This window comes from Rhineura floridana, chromosome 11, assembly GCF_030035675.1.
Source record: "Rhineura floridana isolate rRhiFlo1 chromosome 11, rRhiFlo1.hap2, whole genome shotgun sequence".
Classification (NCBI taxonomy): Eukaryota; Metazoa; Chordata; class Lepidosauria; order Squamata; family Rhineuridae; genus Rhineura; species Rhineura floridana.
This window is the reverse complement of record NC_084490.1, coordinates 7,184,457-7,206,333: the sequence shown is the minus strand read 5'-3', so window position 1 is coordinate 7,206,333 and position 21,877 is coordinate 7,184,457. Positions and strand designations below refer to the sequence as shown.

General features: G+C 41.6%; 4 gene segments (V, D, J or C); all 4 read left to right on the top strand.

Annotated features, from left to right (window-relative positions):
- Nucleotides 1–5,913: 5,913 nt before the first annotated feature.
- On the top strand, nt 5,914–6,463 carry LOC133366884 (immunoglobulin heavy variable 3-21-like). The segment is given in 2 exon segments: nt 5,914–6,001; nt 6,087–6,463. Coding segments are annotated over 2 exon segments (423 nt in total).
- Nucleotides 6,464–15,205: 8,742 nt separating this feature from the next.
- On the top strand, nt 15,206–15,854 carry LOC133367207 (Ig heavy chain V region 3-like). The segment is given in 2 exon segments: nt 15,206–15,349; nt 15,435–15,854. Coding segments are annotated over 2 exon segments (378 nt in total).
- Nucleotides 15,855–18,433: 2,579 nt separating this feature from the next.
- LOC133367206 (Ig heavy chain V region 3-like) lies at nt 18,434–18,988 on the top strand. The segment is given in 2 exon segments: nt 18,434–18,497; nt 18,579–18,988. Coding segments are annotated over 2 exon segments (423 nt in total).
- Nucleotides 18,989–19,762: 774 nt separating this feature from the next.
- Nucleotides 19,763–20,466, top strand: LOC133367205 (Ig heavy chain V region 914-like). The segment is given in 2 exon segments: nt 19,763–19,861; nt 19,947–20,466. Coding segments are annotated over 2 exon segments (432 nt in total).
- Nucleotides 20,467–21,877: the final 1,411 nt, after the last annotated feature.

Here is a 21,877-nt window from a genome sequence, read left to right as displayed (position 1 = left end):
AGTCTAAGCAGCATAAATCCAGAATATGGTGACCGGACTCAGGGCATGAACATTTGATATATTCTTACATCATGCAGCAAGAAGCTTCTGTGTGAAGAGGTTACATACAATGTCACTTGTGCCTATTTCTGCCTAGGGATAGAGAGAGTGGTCTAATTCTGACCCGTTTCACTTGTTCAGGTACTCAGTCATAGGTAAACTCCCTCCCATTTCTGTAGATTTGTTTCTGAAAGACTGCATGAAAAGTCTGCATTTAAATTGTACACATTTGGTTTAAACCTTTTATGTAAACTATGGGTGAACAAGCTATATGCAATACTTGGTTCCTTGTTCTACTACTGGATTAACAACTGGTGATTTTTGAACAGAATAAACACATTCAGCTTATTTTCATGCAAATCAAGTGTCTAGTTAATGTAAACCGGGGATCAGCAACCATGTTGGATCCAATGACAGATTTGTAAATGGCAAAAACTGCTATGAACAGCACACACAGAGAGACACAAAAAACACAACTAAGTACACGTCACAACCTATTTTATTGCCGGCAATAGATTGCTTCTGTTTGACAAGGCTACATGCAGTATAGCTTATCCCTGTGTTTCTGCCTCCAGAAATATACAGATGGACAGAGTGGCCTGATTCTGTCCCATTTCACTTTTGTTCATGCTCAGTCATAGGTCTGTTCACTCCCATTTTGTGCAGATTTCTTTTAAATGACTGTGAGAGTAAGGCTCCTTTACAAGCTGGTTTGGAAGGAACAAGGAGTAAAGGGGTGTGGCTAGAGCCGAGAGGGAAACAGCAGAAGCTGGAAGTTTGATAATGAGAGAGGTTTTTTATGTTAAGACTAAATAAGACATTTGTGGCTGGCTTACAACAGTTTTACAGCTGTCTTCATTAATACAAGAAACAAGACATGGTATCAGAAGTGGGGTACAGACCCACAAGTAGGGATGAGTGAGAATTTTGCTAAAATCAAACTTTGTACCAGACTTCCCATTAGTCTGCAGGCTTGCTATCTTTGTGGACTGATCCTGGATGCTGCGAGTTTCCCCAGCTTTTCCCACATTGGATTTTTTTAAAAAAAATGAGCACATGGAACTTTGCTTTGCTAATGTGAAACTGACCACCCTGCCTCTTTGTTTTGCTACCATGAAATTGACCAGTCTGTGTCTTTGCTTTGCTCAGCCTGCTGCATCTTTGCTTTGCTCAGCAGGCTCTTTGCTTTGCACCTCAGGCCTTTAATTTGCTAAGGTGAAACTGGCCAGCTTCTGTGTTTGCTTTGCCAAAGCTAAATTGACCAGACTGTGTGTTTGCTGATCTCTGGCTTTCTCCCAAGGCTGGGTGGAAGGGAGCAATATAATTCGGAAGGTGGAGAAGGGGAGAAAGAGGGGGGATTGAGTCGGTGGATGGGTGGGCGGGCACTGGATGATTCAAACAGTTTGCTGTATTTGAAAGTGAATAACCTGAAACCTGATGTCACAGCTGTGCATTACAGTGAGAAGAGGAGAATCTGAATCCAGACAAAAACCTCCTTTTGATCATGACTGCTATTCGTGAAGCTCAAATGGAAAAGATTTAGGAGCAAAGGTATTTACACCCTGAACTTAATTCTGCCTACTAATAAATTATAGGAATAAATGCATCTCCACAGATGTCTCCACTGTGAACTTAATTTTGCCTACTATGGGAATCCTAGGAATTATTGTTCAAAGAGGGGGAAGTCCCAAGGCTAGTAGCCTTTGAAAGCAAAGTCACTAGATTCTCTTTATCTTTCTGGTTGCCCTTTTCTGACATGTTTCCAACTCTACAATATCCTTTTTGAGGTGAGGAGACCAGAACTGTACACAGTACCCCAAACGTGGCTGCACTTGTATATGTGGTGTTATATTGGCAGTTTAATTTTCAGTACCTTTCCTAATGATCCTTAGCATGGAATTTGCCTTTTTCACAACTGTTGCACACTGTGTTGACATCTTCATCGAGCTATCCATTATGACCCATAGGTCTCCTTCTTGGTCAGTCACTGTCTGTTCAGACCCCATGAGTGTGTATGTAAAATTCTTTGCTCCAGTATGCATAAATTTCCGCTTGTTTATACTGAATTGCATTCGTCATTTTACCGCTCATTCACTCAGTTTGAACAGGTCTTCGCAATCCCCTTTTGTTTTAACAATCCTGAACAATTTAGTATCATCAGCAAACATGGCCACTTCACTGATCACCCCTTATTCTAGATTGTTTATGAACAAATTAAGAAGCACAGGTCCCAATACTTTGGGGGACTCCACAATTTACATCCCGCCATTAGAAGAACAGTCCATTTATTCCCACTCTCCACTTTCTGATAGCTTGACTTCCGTTGTTTATGCTCTGGTAACCTCTAGGCTAGATTACTGCAGTGTGTTATATATGTCTTTGAAGACAGTTCAAAAAATTCAGCTGATGCAGAACTCAGCAGCCAGACTGCTCACTGGGGCAAGACGGTCTGAGTGCATAGCACCAATTCTGGTGCAACTGCACTAGCTACCCATTAGTTTCCAGGTTCAATTCAAAGTGCTGGTTTTGACCTATAAAGCCTTATATGGTTCAGGACCCCAGAATCTTTTTTTTTCCTTTTTTGTTTTTACAATAATTTTTATTCAATTTTTCATAAAACATACAAAACAAAATCATAAAACATTCAAAGACAAAAAACAAAACAAAACAAAAATGATTAAACAAAAAAATAAAATGTTGACTTCCCATTTGTCGCAGATCAAATCAGTTATAGGTCTACAATATATAACAATCCTGTCTCTTAAATTATATTATAAAATCACTTTCCTCCAGTAATCTTAATTAATCATCAAATCTCATAAACATTACTTTATTCTTTCCACAAAAAGTCAAAGAGAGGTTTCAATTCTTTAAGAAATATATCTATCAATTTTTCTCCAAATAAACATGTCGATTAATCCATCTCATTAATAATTATAATAATCTTATTGTCATAACCATAGTCCAAATAAACATATCGATTAATCCATCTCATCAAAATCTGTTAGGTCCAATAATTTCAATAGCCATTATTCCATTATCCCTATTAATTCCATCTTCCATCTTCAATAGTCCTGTTAAATCCAGTAATTTCAGTGTCCAATCTTCCATTATCAGTATTCCATAATAATCTTGCTGTCATAGCCATAGTCATATAATAAGAGTCTGATGGGAATTTCCTCTATCCCAAATATTTTCTTACCATCGATTCTGAATAAGTTGCTGAAATATTGTTGTAAAGTCATATCTCTGTTCTTCTTTTTTACAAAATGCACTGGCTCATCTCTTGAGAGTTTTTCCATTGTCACATGGCTGCAGTTAATTCCATAGATTTTCTCTATATCAAGCTCCATCACGTCATTCCAGTCCACAAGATTATCCAAGCCATTGATAACTTTATCTCTAATATCTTCATTAATTTCTTCAGAGATAACGTTAAATTCCAAACAGTAGATTTTATATCTAATATCCATAAACTCCAGATCTTTTTCCAATTCCACATTTGTTCCAATCTCCAGGGCTTGTATCTTCCCTTTATTTTTTCTTTTCTCATCTCTGATCTCATTCTTCTCTCTCACAGGATCCCCTATTTCTTTAAGCTCCTGCGTCATTTTGCTCAGTTCAATTTTCAGCTCCTTACTGCCCTGTCGCAGGGTTTGTTTCGTTATCTCAATCTCATCCATTATTTTCTGAAACATAATTACTTCCAGATTCTCAGCCACTTTCTTGATTGCCATTTTTAAAACCACGAAAACAAAACAAAACAAAAATAAAGAAGAACCACTTCTTATTTCAGCAACAATTGGGTTAATATTCCAGGCTTGATGACATCACAGTATAACAGAGCAGCCTGCCTTATCTCTCTATGTTCAAGAATACAAAACAAATTTAGTTCCCAGCATCAAAACAGTTAGTGGCGTCGTGAAGAAGCAGATTCGTCAAAATAAAATAGACCAAAAAGAGAATAGTCCCAGACAATATAATGTTCCTCAGAATAGAAATCCCTCTTCTGTTTATATCTTTAGAATGCACTTCCAGGACAGCTTTTTGCAATAGAAACAGAGATAAGCTGTTAATTTCGTGAATAACAGAGAAGAGTTATAGCTCACCCAGAAGTTCTTTAAAGCTGATTCATATGACAAATCTCTTTTTGCTGCAACAATTTAAACCAAGTAAAAAAAATAATAGAAAGAAGGGTGCTTGTCTGTTAGTCCGTTTTCTCTTTGAAGAAAAGATAAACGTATCGCATTAATCAGATAGAGCTTGTTCGGAAGTCCGTCCGGCATTGCTGGCTGGACCTTTTCTCATAAATTAATGAAATCCAGTCCTCCCAACAAAAACAGGCTTTTGAGGTTGATCTCTACGTTTCTCCCTGCCCGGGAGAAATTTCATCAGTCAAAAAAAAAATGTTCTGACTGATTTATATCTGAATAAGCTTCTTTTGAGGCGGGAGCCCATCTCAAAAGCAGGCACAAGCGAAGTCACCCTTCCCGGAAGTCAGGACCCCAGAATCTTAAGGATCACCTCTCCCCATTTGAACCGACCCAGACATTGCATTCAGCATCTGAGGATCTTCTTTGCATGCCTCCTCTGAGAGAAGTGCAGAGGGTGGTGACATCAGAACAGGCCTTCTCAGTGGTGGCTCCCTGTTTATGGAACACCCTCCCCAGAGAGGCATGCCTGGCACCATCATTATCTATCTTTAGATGCCAGGCCTCTTCTCCCAGGCATTTGGCTCTTAATTTTTGGAGGGCTTTTGTTACTGTAGCTTTTTTAAGGGGTGGGAAGGTTGTTTTACTGTCTTATTCATGTATTGTGTTTATTTTTAACTTTTTAGTATAATACTAGTTTTAATGTTTTTATTGTATGCCGCTTTGGGTTCATTTTATGAAGAACAACTAATAAATTTAATAAATAATAATAATAGTAATTTCTGTTTCCTTGCCCATTCCTGATCCACCCATTGAAGTTAATAAATATGACTAACTCAGGTTCATTATTTTCAGTGGATCTAGTCTGGACTTTTTGAATACAACCCAGGGTCTCCAAAGAGATGCCAAAGAATGTGAAGTCATCTCCCAGTCAATATGAGGACATTTCTAAGGTCCCACGATCGTCCATTTCAAAACGGGGAATTAAAATGGACAAAACATTATATTATTGTTTAAATCAAATTATGAAAACCTGTAACAGATGCAATAGTACAGGGTTTTGCCCACAAATGTTAGTGGAACTGAGAACATTTCATGCCAAACAAGGTGAAAGGAGGGAGGGATGGTAATTTGGCAGCAAGGTGTTGGACTAGAAACTGCATTGGTTAGGATCAGAGTTACTTCACACCATTTCTCTGCCAATCCTCTTTTTCCTCCTGGGCAACCCTTCCTCATCTGGTTAAATCTCCCCTTCCTTGTGATTCCCAGGATGAGTGACTACAGGCTGCTGTAAGAGCAAGTGAGGGACAATTTCCATCAGAATCATGGGTGGTGGAAAGAAGGTACACAGATTCCTTTCCCTGCAACCCCCTTTGCAGCTGCTCAGCTGACTGGGGAACAGGTAAGAACGGTGAAAACGGGGTGGGTTGCTGAAAAATGTAAGTTGTTAATCTTTATTTGGAGTCCCCCCTTCCTATTTTTTTTAAATTTGCAATCTTTCCTTTCTGCCCCTTCATTCCAGCCCAGTTCATTTCTCTCCAAAGAGGAGCCTTAGCAAAGAAGGAGGCTATTAGAGGCACCAGGCACATCTCCAGTCGTAGATTGCCAAAAGTCTCTGTTGGTGTTTTTATCCTGACCGGTATGTAAATTTTCTCAGAGAGCTTCCTTGTTAAAGCAGTCAGACACCCTCCTGTCCCCAGCTACGTGACCCTGAGTACCTCAGACCACTCTTCTCTCAACCCTCTCAAAGCATTAGACAAGGAAAATGATAGTTTTGCTTCCACTTGTTTTCTTTTCAGCAGCATTTGGAGGTAAATCCATCCTTTCAAATAAAGAGCACTGGGACATTCTGGGTGTTAATGTGCAGCAAGTCTCATAAAATGCCTTTCGTTCTAGGTGTCCAGTCAGACGTCCAGCTGGTTGAATCCGGGGGAGATGTCAAAAGACCTGGGGATTCCCTCCGCCTCTCCTGTCAAGACTCTGGATTCACCTTCAGCAGCTACTGGATGGACTGGGTGAGACAGGCTCCTGGAAAAGGCTTGGAATGGGTGGGAGATATACATCCTGGTTCATCTTACATTCGCTACTCGGATAAAGTGAAGGGACGATTCACCATCTCCAGGGACAATTCAGACAGCCTCCTGTATCTGCAAATGAACAACCTGAAGCCTGAGGACACGGCTGTGTATTACTGTGCAAGAGACACAGTGAGAGGAAGTCAATCTGAAGCCAGGCAAAAACGCTTCTTTGCTCACAGCTGCTCTCTGAGTTGATCTGGCTGGAAAAGACTGAAGAAATCTGTTAAGATAATTGAGACAAATAGCCAGATCACTCAATGTCCAGGGTTCTCATTCACACAGAGAGGGAGAGCCACCCGTCCATGTGAGCTATACATGCTACTGTTCTCTGTATGAAGTTATAATGAACACACCTAGGTCAGGTGCAAAGTCTGTTCCCATGACTCTGCTCTTCCTCCAGAATGGACTTGAAAGGTTGTCAAGTTTTCAGTTCCTCTCTCTAACTTTCGACACACTTCCACGCTCTAGTTTTTCACACACATATGTACAGAACACTCATTTCAGTTCCCAGCTCTATGAATGAAAGGTCTGTTGAGGAAAAAAAGTCCAAGGTCATGAAAGGAAATTTATAGCACTTTTTCCCCTGCCCCATTCTACCAATTCTTGGTTCCAGGTAGGCAAAACCAAAGACAACCCTGCTCTATCAGATTCTTTCACCTTTATCTAACAAGTGGACTTAAAAGATTAGGCTATGAAGGGATGGGCAAAGGAAGAAATCAAAATGTCCTTCCTAAATATCCATCTGGAGAGTAAGATGATGCTGTCATCTTAAAGCTAAAATTGAAATCTGGTCAAATGTTGTGGTAGGTGTACCCCAGGCATCTCTTCTGGAAGAAATTGGGCCCTTTCCACACATAACCACAGTTATGAGGGACCCGATTCTCCCATAGCCAATCCCATGTGGATAATTTATATCTATATCTGTTGTGTGTGAGAGAGATTCTGTGTGTGGTGTGCACTTCAGGCATATAGGTGGGATTGGTCACATGGCTCTTTCCACCAAGAACAAAGACAAGAATCAGGCTGGGAAGACATATAGTCTGGCATGTCTGTTCAGCAATGGTATTTGCTCTCTGTGTTTCTGTGTGTGGTATTTTGGGGGGGGGGGCTGTGATGTTCCTATATATAGATATTACTGTAAATATGGTAAGTGCGGGTTTATTAGAGTAAATGAGGTAAGTGGATGGAGTGAGAGGGGGAGTACATGAGCTAGAATGCTGGAGGATGCTGTATGATGATTGGCTGAGCGTTTGAGTGGCTGAAGGTATAAATGAGAGGATGACAGTTGAGAGAGGTGGTTGGTTGAGGTGGAGTTTGGGAGTTCTGTTGGAGTTGGTTGTGGGTTGGATTGTATTAGGCTGGTATTGAGGCAGATTATATATGACTAGAAACATAAAGAGTAACACAATATATGAAACCATATGCTTGTTAAATATACCTTAAGTAATTTTGTTATTTCCTGGTGTTTATAAATAAATATTTTCTTGATTTACCAAAAGCCTGATCCTTGGCTGGGGCTTTCACAGACCAGAAGGGTGGGCAGGGTATTTACCAAGGTGGAGAAACAGTATCAAATGGTGGCAGCGGTGAAGAGATAGTATAACATCATCAGGTATCCAGAGCAACCCAGGGCTGTACGCTTTATAGGCACAAAGATACAGGGGGGTTGTGGCCTGCAAGTGCACCCAGACACAAACTATCAATAAGCCAGGAGGAGACTAAGGCACAGTCTCAAGGCAATATTGAATTACAGGGAGTGACTGGTGATGCTGCCTAGCAGTGGGATCTTGTGAGATCTGTGCTAGAGCCAGTGAGAGAACAAATAAAAACCAGGATCCTGACTGGAGGGACCTGACAGGTGGCAACTTGGCATAGAGGCACCCACACAGCTGAGGATGAATGAACGAAATCCTTTATTTGCATTAGCTACAAGCCATTGCAATTAAAATGTATTCAGTAAAAACAATAGCGAGCAAATATACAACTTAGAGGCACCCACACAGCTGAGGATTTTACAAACTGGGCTTTAGTCTGGTATTTAAGTTAATGAAAACTTAAGTAACCAAGTTTGTGTGATCAGAAACACCAAATCTGTCTAGGAGGATAAGTTATAAAAATTAACATGCATACTGATTTCATTCTTATCATTTCTTTCTGGAAACCTTGGGTGGCAAGGCCAGCTCTGCCATGGAAAGAGGGGGACGTATATGAAGGGAAGAGTTGTTGATTTACTGGCGTAGCAAACATTTTTAAAACACTGAACAAGCAGAGGGGAGTCATTTCACACATTAACCATCTTGTTATAAAATTAGGCCTCAGAACTCACAAGTGGCTAGATATCTCGGCTAGATATTGCACATTCTTTGGACATTATACATAATCTCCAACAGACCTTGGGGAGTATACATATCTCAAGTGCATTGTGTATATTCTCTGGGTACTCTGCATGGTCCAAGAATGCCGTTCCTGCCTTTGCAGGGGCGAATTTGCCGCCGCCCTAATTCTAATAAGAAGATGTGGGAAGGGTCTCGAAGTTCTTGACTGAGCCACGTGGGATCATCTCACCAATTAGGAGGGGGTTCGAGCAGCAAATATAAGGCTGGTCCTTCCCCCTAGCGTTTGCCTTTTTTGCCTTGCGGCACCCTCCCTCCCACCCTCGTCAGTATGGGCTCTGCTAGTCGCCAAATGGGGCTGAGTAGGAATTTTTTTGGGGGGGGATCCTGATTTTAGAATCCCTTTGGTTTTGCCTACTCCATACTGCTTAGGTTTAATTCAATTGACCTGTCGGGTTGGGTTGTGGTGTGTCTGCTTTGGCTGGCATGGAATTTGGGCAGGTGAGGTATATTGGGGTTAAAATGGAGGCGGTTGAGGCATTCTGGTAAAGGGCACTCCCTAGGGAACCATCAGGGCTTAATGTCTGGTGGGGATCTGGGGAGTGTCCTCGTGGGACCGGCTTGCACATCATGATGAACGCCTGTACGGCGGGGCCAGGATGCGGAGGTTGGAACCACACACCTGACTCCAATAGCAAGGAGGGAGGATTTCTCCCACATCCTTGACTGGGGAGTTACAGTCTGAGAAGAATTATTTGCCTTCAGAATGGGAGGGAGTATTCCCTTCCACTTAGGTTTTGCCTCACCTGCCTGAAGTGTTTTATATTTGGATAATTGGCTGAATTGAATTTGATTTAGTGTGTTATATTTTAATAAATATAACATTATTCCATCTTTGTGTCACGAGTCTTCTTTGGTGTGGTGGCAAACATACCTTTTCCCCTATCTCTGGTTTGGAAGTATAAACTCTGCACACACATCCATCCCCACAAAAGGCTGCTTCTGGTCCACTGTACCACATACCCTCCCATGGATCAACAGAATGGCAAGAAGAGGAGGGAGCTCCAGAAAAAGATTACACATTTTCTGCAGGCCATTCCCCTTTTCACCTTTCTCACCTGTTCCCTAGTCAGCTGAGCAGCACAAGACGGATTGCAAGGAGACGAAAGTTTTAAATCTTTCTCTCCCTACATGTATCATTAAGTTTACACATACACTGACACTCACACTCTCTCTCACACACACGTTATGTACCAATGGGGGGGTGGCATTTACTGAAACAATGAACAACTCAAGGTTCAATACTTTAAATTTGATTTGGGGACAGCAAAATGCTTGGGGCTGCTTTGCTGTGCCCAATTTCACTGGAAGGAGAATTCATAAATCTCAGCCAAATGTCAATTGACATATCAATTGCCAAAAAATCAGGCTTCCTCTTCTCTCTTCCTCTTCCTCCTCTTAGGATGCACACCTTAACGTGGTGAGGGGGGTTGAGTATGTTGAAGAAGCTGAGAGCAATGCCGTCAGGAGTCTAGACCAAGAGGCTAGACTCCTAGCAGGGGCACCCAAGGTGGAATGGTCAAAGCTGAAACACCAGACTAAGATGCATCCAAACTCAGAAGAAGGCAATGGTAAATCACATCTGAATATCCCTTACCACGAAAACCCTATGAACATAGTATCCAAAATGCAACACGAGATACTGCAGGAAGATGAGACCCCCAGGTCAGAAGGCACTCACCAAGCTACGGGGGAAGAACAAAGGACAAGTACGAGTAGTGCTGTGACTAATGATGCAGCTGGGTCAAAGCTGAAAGGAAGCCCAGAGGCTGATGCGCACAGATGCGAAAGGAGAGTCCGGCGTTGTACGACGCACACAATAGGAACATGGAATGTGAGAAGCATGAACCAGGGAAAGTTAGACATTGTCACACAAGAAATGGAACACATCAACATTACAATACTTGGTGTGAGCGAACTAAAATGGATGGGAATGGGACATTTCCAATCAGGCAACTACAAAATATTTTATGCAGGAAATGAAAAATTAAGAACAAATGGGGTTGCTTTAATAGTGAGAAGTGACGTAGCAAGAGCAATTAGGAGCTACAACGCAAGGTCTGAGCGAGTTATATCAATGAGATTAAATGGGAAACCTATCAACATAACCATCATCCAAGTCTATGCTCTGATGGCAAATGCAGAAGAGGAGGAATTGGAGAGATTTTACACAGAAGTACAGGAAGAAATTGATCACACACCAAAACAAGATGTGCTGATAATCATGGAGGACTGGAATGCAAAAGTAGGGAACAGAGAAGAATTAGGAATTGTGGGGAAATGGGGCCTAGGAGACAGAAACAAAGCAGGAGAAAAACTTATTGAATTCTGTGAAGCCAATAATTTGTTTCTTGCAAACACATTTTTTGAACAACCGAAAAGACAACTGTACACGTGAACATCACCAAATGGCCAATATAGGAATCAAATTGATTATATAATTGGTAGCAGAAGATGGAGAAGTTCCATACTTTCTGCAAAAACAAGACCAGGAGCAGACTGTGGTACAGATCATGAACTGGTCGTATCAAAAATCAGAGTAAAGCTAAAGAAGACCAACAAAGCAATCATAATGCCAAAATACAATTTAAATAACATCCCAGCAGCATATAAAGACCAAATAAGGAACAAGTTTGAGGCTTTAAACGTAGTGCACAGAACCAGAAGAACTATGGAATGAAGTCAGAGACGTTATCAGAGAAGAATGCAAAAAGACAATACCTCTAGCTAAAAAGAGAGAAAGACCTCAATGGATGACTGAAGAAACTCTTCCAATGGTTAAAGAGAGAAGGAAAGCAAAAGCAAAAGGAGATACAAACACAGTCAGAACCCTAAATGCAACAATATAGTGACTAGTACGTAGGGACAAAGAGTACTATTACAATAGTTACTGTATAGAAATAGAAGAGGACAACTAAAAGGGTAGAACAAGAGCCCTGTTCCAAAAGATTAGAGAAATGAAAGGGAAATTTAAACCAAGAGTAGGGATGCTGAATAATCCACAGGGAAACACACTGACTGACCGAGATGAAATAAAAGGAAATAAAAGGAAGATGGAAGCAATACACTGAAGAACTCTATAAAAGAGATGCCAGGATGGCAGATTCATTCACGGAGGAACTGTATGATGAAGAACCAGAAATTTTAGAATGCGAGGTGAAAGCTGCTCTTAAAACACTTGGAAGAAACAAATCACCAGGAATAGATGGCATACCAATAGAGTTGCTACAAGCTACTGAGACTGAATCAGTCCAAACTTTGAGTAAAATCTGTCAAGAAATATGGAAAACTCAACAATGCCCCACAGACTGGAAGCGTTCCATATACATCCCAATTCCAAAGAAAGGGGATCCCAGGGAATGCAGTAATTATTGAACTATTGCCTTAATATTCCATGCAAGCAAAGTAATGCTCAAGATTCTACAGCAAAGACTCTTACCATATATGGAGCGAGAAATGCCAGACGTCCAAGTTGGATTTAGAAAGAGAAGAGGCACCAGAGATCGTATCGCAAACATATGTTGGATAATGGAACGGAGCAAGGAATTTCAGAAGGAAATCACCCTGTACTTTATAGATTACAGCACAGCCTTTGACTGTGTAGATGAGGAAAAACTATGGAATGCTTTAAAAGAAATGGTGTGCCACAGCATTTGATTGTTCTGATGCGCAACCTATACTCTGGACAAGAGGCTACTGTAAGGACAGAATATGGAGAAACCGATTGGTTCCCCATTGGAAAGGGTGTGAGACAGGGGTGTATTTTATCACCCTGCTTATTTAATCTGCACGCAGAACATATCATACGGAAAGCAGGATTGGACCAAGAAGAAGGAGGTGTGAAAATTGGTGGGAGAAATATCAATAATTTAAGATATGCAGACGATACCATACTACTAGAAGAAACCAGTAATGATTTGAAACGAATGCTGATGAAAGATAAAGAGGAAAGCACAAAAGCAGGACAACAACTGAACGTCAAAAAGACTAAAGTAATGACAACAGAAGATTTATGCAACTTTACAGTTGACAATGAGGACATTGAACTTGTCAAAGATTATCAATACCTTGGCACAATCATTAACCAAAATAGAGACAATAGTCAAGAAATCAGAAGAAGGCTAGGACTGGGTAGGGCAGCTGTGAGAGAACTAGAAAAGGTCCTCAAATGCAAAGATGTATCACTGAACACTAAAGTCAGGATCATTCAGACCATGGTATTCCCGATCTCTATGTATGGATGTGAAAGTCGGACAGCGAAAAAAGCTGATAAGAGAAGAATCAACAAATTAAACCAGAACTGTCACTAGAAGCTAAAATGATGAAACTGAGGTTATCATACTTTGGACACATCATGAGAAGACATGATTCATTAGAAAAGATAATAATGCTGAGGAAAACAGAAGGGAGTAGAAAAAGAGGAAGGCCAAACAAGAGATGGCTTGATTCCATCAAGGAAGCCACAGACCTGAACTTACAAGAACTGAACAGGGTGGTTCATGACAGATGCTCTTAGAGGTCACTGATTCATAAGGTCACCATAAGTCATAGTCGACTTGGAGGCACATAACAACAACAACAGGCTTCAGATCTCTCTTCTTCCTCCTGTTCCTCACAAGGGGGCAAGCATGGTGTGAAGAAGACAAAATGCCATCAGCCATGACTGAAATAAATAGGCCTTCCAAATTCCGTTGGTGGTTTCATCTGTAAGGCTAATTATTTCCACAGACATTTCCTTGCAAATCATAACTGTACAGGCCCTTTGAGACTCTGACTCCCCAAGAGATGTTCTGGTGCAGAAAATGTAACTGGCATCATCTGTTTGTTTCAAACCTGTGTGGCCATTAAATTAAAAACATAAAAGTCAAGGCAGTGTAAAGCAGACTATGGGAATTGGGCTCAGGGTATGAGCATGTGATATCTTCTTATGTCATCCAGTAAGAAGGTTCTGTGTGAAGAGGTTGCATACAATGTTGCTTGTGCCTGTTTCTGCCTAGGGATAGAAAGAGTGGTCTAATTCTGTCTCAGTTTTCCAGTGCTCAGTCATAAGTAAACTCACTCCCATTTTATAAACCTTTTACGTAAACTATGGGTGAACAAGCTATACGCAATACTTGGTTCCTAATTCTACCACTGGATAAACATTTGGTGATTTTTGAACAGAGTAAACACATTCAGCTTATTTTCATGTAAATCAAGTGTCTGGTTAATGTAAACCGGGGGTCAGCAACCACTTTGGACCCAAGGACAAATTTATAAACTGCAGAAAGTGCCATGGACAACACACACACACCACAACCAAGTATACATCACAACCTATTGTACTGCCTGCAATAGATTGCTCTTTCAAGCTTAAATTTAGCAGGGGGAGGGGCACGTTGAGCACAAAGGAAGGCTTCTGTGGGTGACTGTGGACCCATGGGCACCACTTTGGTGACCAGTGATGTGAAAACGGCTTTCATATTTGTCAATTCACACATTACAGGAGACATTATTCCCACTGCTTTGAGAAGGACAGGAATGTGGAACAATGAGAGTGCTTTACAACGTACTCTAATATTTTAAACATCAAGGTAGGATATGTATACATAAACTGTCCATCTATCCTTTTGCTTAAACCTTTAAACAAGCATTTTCTTTCTTTCATTTAATTTTGAATCTAAACTTTTCTTTTTGCCACTTCTCATGATCATATCATTCCAGCCCAATTCCTTCCCACAGCTATGCTAAGGAATTATTCCCCTCCTTCCTCACTGTGTGTTCTGGGCATGCTCAAAGAGACAGAGATCGCAAAAGAGTGTGCTGATCTTTTATCCTGAGAGGGATATATAAATCAGCCCCTGGAAAAAACGTCTCAAACTGGTGCTTAGCAAAGAAGGAGGCTATGAGAGACTGCAGGCTCATCTCGTGTCAGACATTGCCAGACATTTCTGTTGGTGTCTTTATCCTGATGGGTATGTAACTTTTCTCAGACTTCTGCGGCTGAATGCGCATCCATGGGCACCAATTTGGTGAGCACTGATGTGAAAACAGCTTTTTTATGTGGCAATTCACACATTACAGGAGACATTTTTTCCCCTGCTTTGTGAAGCGCAGGAATGTGGAACAACAAGAGTGCTTTATAACGTGCTCTAATATTCTACATCAAGGCAGGATACTTATACATAAACTATCCATGTACCTTCTTGCTTAAACCTTCAAATGGAGGCATTCTACAAGCATTTCTTTCTTTTATTTAATTTTAAATCTAAACTTTCCTTTTACCACTTGATCACATCATTCCAGCCCAATTCCTTCCCACAGCTATGCTAAGGAATTGTTCACCGCCTTCCTCACCATGTGTTCTGGGCATGCTCATAGAGACAGAGATTGCAAAAGAGTGTGTTGATCTTTTATATATATATATAAATCCACCCCTGGAAAGAATTTCTCAAATTGTACTTTAGCCTGTTAGAGGCACCAGGCACACCTACAGTCATAGATTGCCAAAAGTCTCTGTTGGAGTTTTTATCCTGACTGGTATGTAAATTTTCTCAGACTTCCTGCTTAAAGCAGTCGGACACCCTCCCGTCCCCAGCTACATGACCCTGAGTACCTCAGACCACGCCTCTCTCAACCCTCTCGAGGCATTTGACAAGGAAAATGATAGTTTTGCTTCAACTTGTTTTCTTTTCAGCAGCATTTGGAGGTAAATCCATCCTTTCAAATAAAGAGCATGGGGACATTCTGGGTATTGATGTGCAGCAAGTCTCATAAAATGCCTTTTGTTCTAGGTGTCCAGTCAGATGTCCAGCTGATTGATTCTGGAGGAGATGTCAAAAGGCCTGGGGATTCCCTCCGCCTCTCCTGTCAAGCCTCTGGGTTCACCTTCAGCAGCTATTGGATGGAGTGGGTGAGACAGGCTCCTGGAAAAGGCTTGGAATGGGTGGGAGAGATAAAACAAGATTCATCTACCATTAACTACTTGGACAAAGTGAAGGGACGATTCACCCTGTCCAGGGACAATTCAAACAGCCTCCTGTATCTGCAAATGAACAACCTGAAGCCTGAGGACACGGCTGTGTATTACTGTGCAAGAGACACAGTGAGAGGAAGTGAATCATAAGCTGGGCAAAAACCCTTCTTTGGTCCCAGCTGCTATCTGAGTTGATCCAGTTGGAAGAGACTGATGAAAACTGTTAAGTTAATTGAGACCAGATCTTGGAAAAGTTACTTTTTTGAACTACAACTCCCATCAGTCCCAGCCAGCATGGCCACTGGATTGGGCTGATGGGAGTTGTAGTTCAAAAAAGTAACTTTTCCAAGCTCTGATTGAGACCAATAGCATGATCCCTCAATGTCCAGGGACCTCATTCATACAGAGAGGAAGAGCCATGCACCCATATGAGCTACACATGCTACTGTTCTCTGTATGAAGGTATAATGAACACACCCAGGTCAGGTGCTAAGCCTGTCGCTGTGATGCTGCTCTTCCTCCAGAGTGGACCTGAAAAAGGGAAAGGGATCCAGGCAGACCATTTCAAGCTTTCATCTCTCTGTCCATTCACAAACTTGCAAAGCCCAGTTGTTTACACACATCTCTGCAGGACACTCATCTGAATTCCCAGCTTTACAGGTGAATAGCCTGTTCAAGAAAAAAATCCAAAGGCATGAAAGGAACTTTAAGGCACTTTTCTCCCTGCCTTATTCCACCGATACCTGGTTCCGAGTAGGCAAAACCAAAGACAACCCTGCTCTCTCAGATTCTTTCCCCTTCATCTATCAAGTGGACTTAAAAGATTAGGCTATGATGTAGTGGGCGAAGGGGAAGAAATCAAAATGTCCTTCTTAAATATCCATCTGGAGTTTAAGATGATACCATCTGGTCAAATTTTGTTGTGGTAGTTGTACTCCAAGCTGTGGTCTGAAGCAGAGCTTGGAAAAGTTACTTTTTTGAACTACAACTCGAATCAGCCCAATCCAGTGGGCATGCTGGCTGGGGCTGATGGGAGTTGTAGTTCAAAAAAAGTAACTTTTCCAAGCTCTGGTCTGAAGGCACATGAATTCAGCATCCTGTTAAAGCTAAGTAGAGTCAGGTCTGGTCAGTGCCTGGATGGGAGACTGCCTGGGAACCATATGTAAGCCGCCTTGGGTTTCTGTCATGAAAAGAAAAAAAGGTAAAGGTGTCCCCGCACTTATAGAGCGAGTCGTTTCCAACTCTTCGGGTGACGTCTTGCGACGTTTACTAGGCAGACCGTATATATGGGGTGGGATCACCAGTTCCGTCCCCGGCCTTTCTTTACCCCCCAGCATATGCCGGGTACTCATTTTACCGACCACGGATGGATGGAAGGCTGAGTGGACCTCAACCCCTTTTACCAGAGTTTCGACTTCCTCCTTCCGTTGGAATCGAACTCCGGCCGTGAGCAGAGCTTCGGCTGCGTTACCGCCACTTACCACTCTGCGCCACGGAGGGTCTTAAGCATGAAAAGAAAGGCAAAATATAAACAAATAAATAAATAATAATACTCTAGACATCTCTTCTGGAATAAATTGGGCCCATTGTACATACCCACACTCATGTGGGAACCACTTCCCCCCAGATCCAATCCTATGTGAATAATATATGATATGTGTGTGTGTGTGTGCATTTGTGTGTGTGTGTGTGTGTGTGTACCACAGGCATGTGGGTGTGACTGGTCACATGACTCTTTCCCACCCACTCATCGTTCCACTCAGAGTAAATATAAGAATCAGGGAAAACATACAGTCTGGTATGTCTGTTCAGCAATTTGCTCTGTGTTTGTGTTGACAGTTGGGGAGGCTTCCAACTTAGGAAAGAGACCTTCAGACCGCTGAGTGAGGGCTTTACAAAGTGGGCTTTACTCCAGTGTTTCAGCCAATGAATTTCTAAATAGGCTAGTTTGTGTGATCAGGAACTCCAACTCAGGAACTAGGAGGATAAAATATAAAAATTAATGTGTATTACTGATTCAGTTCTTGTCAGTTCTTCGAAAACTTTGGTGGCAAGGCCAATTCTGCCATACAGAAGGTTGATCAGGCTATACCACGGAAAGAGAGGGACACAGATGAAGGAAAGGATTTTTGATTTACTGGTGCAACAAGTGTTTCTGAAATGTTGGCTAAGCAGAGGGGTGCAATGTTTAGGCTCTGCTTCTGGAAGAAAAACATCTTAGCACAGTGTGTTTAGAGGGCAGACAAGGGACATAGAGTAGAGTTGTAAAGACAAGGACAGGCATGCATATGTTTCTAGTCCAGGTAGAGAACCTTTGGCCCTCCAGATGTTGCTGGATTTTACGTCTCATCCCTGACCATTGTCCATGCTAGCAGGGACTGATGGGAGTTGAGATCCAACATCATCTGGAGGACCACAAGCTTGTGATTCTAGGGCTAAGCAAAGGAGTCTCCTGAAAGCACCCCATTGTTCCTGTATTTTCACCATGGCGTGAAGGGCATCCTCAAAAGAACAGAGATTCCAATGGCCCATTTTAACTTTTATTCGGAGAAGGATATCATGGAAGGGGCCTATAAGGCCATCAAGTCCAACCCCCTGTAAAGAACTTCTCAAACTGTACCTTAACAAAGAAGGAGGCTATGAGAGGCCCCAGGCATACCTCCCATCATAGATTGCCAAAGGTCTCTGTTGGTGTTTTTATCCTGATGGGTATGTAAATTTTATCAGAGAGCTTCCTTGTTAAAGCAGTCAGACATCCTCCTTTCCCCAGCTACATCGCCCTGAGTACCTCAGACCACTTTTCTCTCAACCCCCTCAAGGCATTAGACAAGGAAAATGATAGTTTTGCTTCAACTTGCTTCATTGTCAGCAATGTTTGGAGGTAAATCCATCATTTCCAATAAAGATAACTGATTCTGAGTGTTGATGTGCAGCAAGCTTTATAAACTGCCTTTCATTCTAGGTGTTCAATCAGAAGTCCAACTGGTTGATTCTGGAGGAGATGTCAAAAGGCCTGGGGATTCCCTCCTCCTCTCCTGTCGAGGCTCTGGGTTTGCCTTCGAAAGCTATTCATTTCGCTGGGTGAGACAGGCTCCTGAAAAAGGCTTGGAATGGGTGGCAGATATATATCCTGCTTCATCTTACATTCGCTACTCGGATAAAGTGAAGGGACGATTCACCATCTCCAGGGACAATTCAAACAGCCTCCTGTATCTGCAAATGAACAACCTGAAGCCTGAGGACACGGCTGTGTATTACTGTGCAAGAGACACAGTGAGAGGAAGTCAATCTGAAGCCAGGCAAAAACCGTTCTTTGCTCACAGCGGCTGTCTGAGTTGATCTGGCTGCAAGAGACTGAAGAAAACTGTTAAGATATTTGAGAACAATAATCTGATCCGTTTGTTTTCCTGGGTTCCCATTCCCAGAGAGAGGGGGAACCATCTCTCCAGACACATATATCAGAGCTTGGAAAAGTTACTTTTTTGAACTACAACTCCCATCAGCCCAGTCCAGTGGGCATGCTGGCTGGGGCTGATGGGAGTTGTAGTTCAAAAAAGTAACTTTTCCAAGTTCTGACATATATAAGGGATCTCTCTATGCAAGTTATAATGAATACACCTAGGTCAGGTGCAAAGTCTGTTGCTATGATGCTGCTCTTCCTGCAGAGTGGACCTGAGAAGGGGAAAGGGGTCCAGCCAGAAAAAATTAAGCTTTCCTCTGTCCGTCTGTCTATTGAGAAACTTCCAAGCCCCAGTTTTTCACACGCACATGTGAAGAACACTCATCTCAGTTCCCAGATCAGTAGGCGAATGGCCTGTTAAGAAAAATAATGCAGAAGGAAACCCACTTTCCTTTCTGAAAAGAAAGAAAATCAGGTTGGTATATGAATCCTCAAAGAGACAGAGATTGCAAAGGCCTGTATTGCTCTTTGATCCTGAGAGGAATACATAAATCCACCACCGTAAAGAATGGCTCAATTTTTATATTAGCAAAGAAGCAGATCTTTATGAATACCAAGGATGTCTACAGCCATTAATTGCCAAATGTCTCTGTTGCTGCTTTTATTCCGATGGGTATGTAAATTTTCTCAGAGAGCTTCCTCTTTAAAGCAGTCAGGCACCCTCCTTGCCACAATAGGTGACCCTGAGTTGCCTGGGACCACTTTTCACTCAACCCTCTCAAAGGATTAGACAGGGAAAATGATAGTTTTGCTTCAACTTATTTTATTTTCAGCAGCATTTGGAGGTAAATGCATCCCTTCAAATAAAAACGGCTGGTAGGTTTGGGGTGTTGATATGCAACAGGTCTCTTAAAATGCTTTTCTTTCTAGGTGTCCGACTGCAGGTGATTGCACCACTGGTTGAGTCCGGAGGGGATGTCAAAAGGCCTGGGGATTCCCTCCGCCTCACCTGCCGAGCCTCTGGATTCACTTTCAGGAGCTATGGAATGCATTGGGTGAGGCAGGCTCCTGGAAAAGGCTTGGAATGGGTGGCATATATAAGCTCAGATTCATCTACCATTTATTACTCGAATGAAGTGAAGGGACGATTTACCATCTCCAGGGACAATTCAAACAGCTTCTTGTATCTGCAAATGAACAACCTGAAATCTGAGGACACGGCTGCGTATTATTGTGCGAGAGACACAGTGAGAGGAAGTGAATCTGAAGGCAGGCAAAAACCTCCTTTTGATCATGAGACCTCCCCATGCAATTGAAATGAACGAGATTTGAGAGCAAGGCATCTAAATGAACATGTGCTCTGTAGAAATGGAAGAATAATTCTCCTTGTGATGGGGATCCTGGGAATTGTAGTTCTGTGGATGGGAGATTGTGATCTTAATAGGGAAAGCTCAGCTCTTTTACTAAATCATCATTCCCAAGATGGTTGAAATCCTTATTTTAAAGTGATATAAAATATGTTATATATATGGATGGAGTTGATAAACCCTGATACACAACAACACTGAGCCAAATTTATTTGCTTTCACACAATTTCAGCCTGTTAAATGGGAACCTGTCTCAATATAATTTATTTATTTATTTTATTTATTAAATTTTTATACCACCCGACTAGCATAGCTCTCTGGGCGGTGAACAACAAGCAAACAGATATATACAATAAAATCCAATAACATACAACGAAAAGTACAAAAGATGAAAATCTAAAAACATTTACATATAAGTCAATATATAAGTCAATATATAAGTCAAACAATATAAGTCAAGTTATTCACAGGGGATGGGGGAGTAAATTGGTTTTGTTTGCATTTTAATAGGAAACTAATTTTCGAACCAATGTACTACCTGAAACAAAATGTTCTTTTGAAATTTACACTTCTCCAAGTTTTGCAATGCAGTTCTCCAGCCAAATGATTTATAGAAAGCAGATATATTAGGAGAAAGTGTTTATAAAAATGTGTACATTAGTGAAAATAATATACCATTATATGCATTATATTAGGAAAAATAAATTTTAATCGATGTGGCATGGTTAAAAAAATAGATTCAGCAGATGCTGTTTCCCTCCCATAGAAATCAGCGGACTTAAATGCCCTTAATTCTGGCTGAGATGTCCTCTTATTTTTCTCCAGCTCTCTGCTTGTGGAAGCTTGGCTTGCTAAATTTTGTCACTTCCCGCTCCTGTGCCTTAAAAAGGCAGCCTTATCTTCACACCAGGAAGAGCTACATCTTCTGAAGTCTGGTGATCTGTCACTAGCTAATAGATCAGAATATGATGAAGCCATGTCTTTTCTGGTCAGTTGGCAAGCCTGATAGAGCCTTGCAATTGTGGCTCTGGGGGATTGTAAAAGACTAAAATGGGAACCAGTCTAATGGCTGAGGGAAAATATACTGTATATTCCAGCTGACACACATTTCAGTAGAAACATCTCTCCATATGACAGTGGAGCGATAAAATGGAAAATGCAATTCAACATAAAAAAGTGTAAAGTTATGCATTTTGTAGTTGCTGTGTGCCTTCAAGTCGATTTTGACTTATGACAACCCTATGAATCAGCGACCTCCAAGAGCATCTGTCATGAACCACCCTATTCAGATCTTGTAAGTTCAGGTCTGTGGCTTCCTTTATGGAATCAATCCATCTCTTGTTTGGCCCTCCTCTTTTTCTACTCCCTTCTGTTTTTCCCCAGCATAATTGTCTTTCCTAGTGAATAAGTTATGCATATTGGAACAACCCCCCCCCCATTAATTTCACATATATGCTCGTGGGATATGAACTGGCAGTGACTGACCAGGAATGA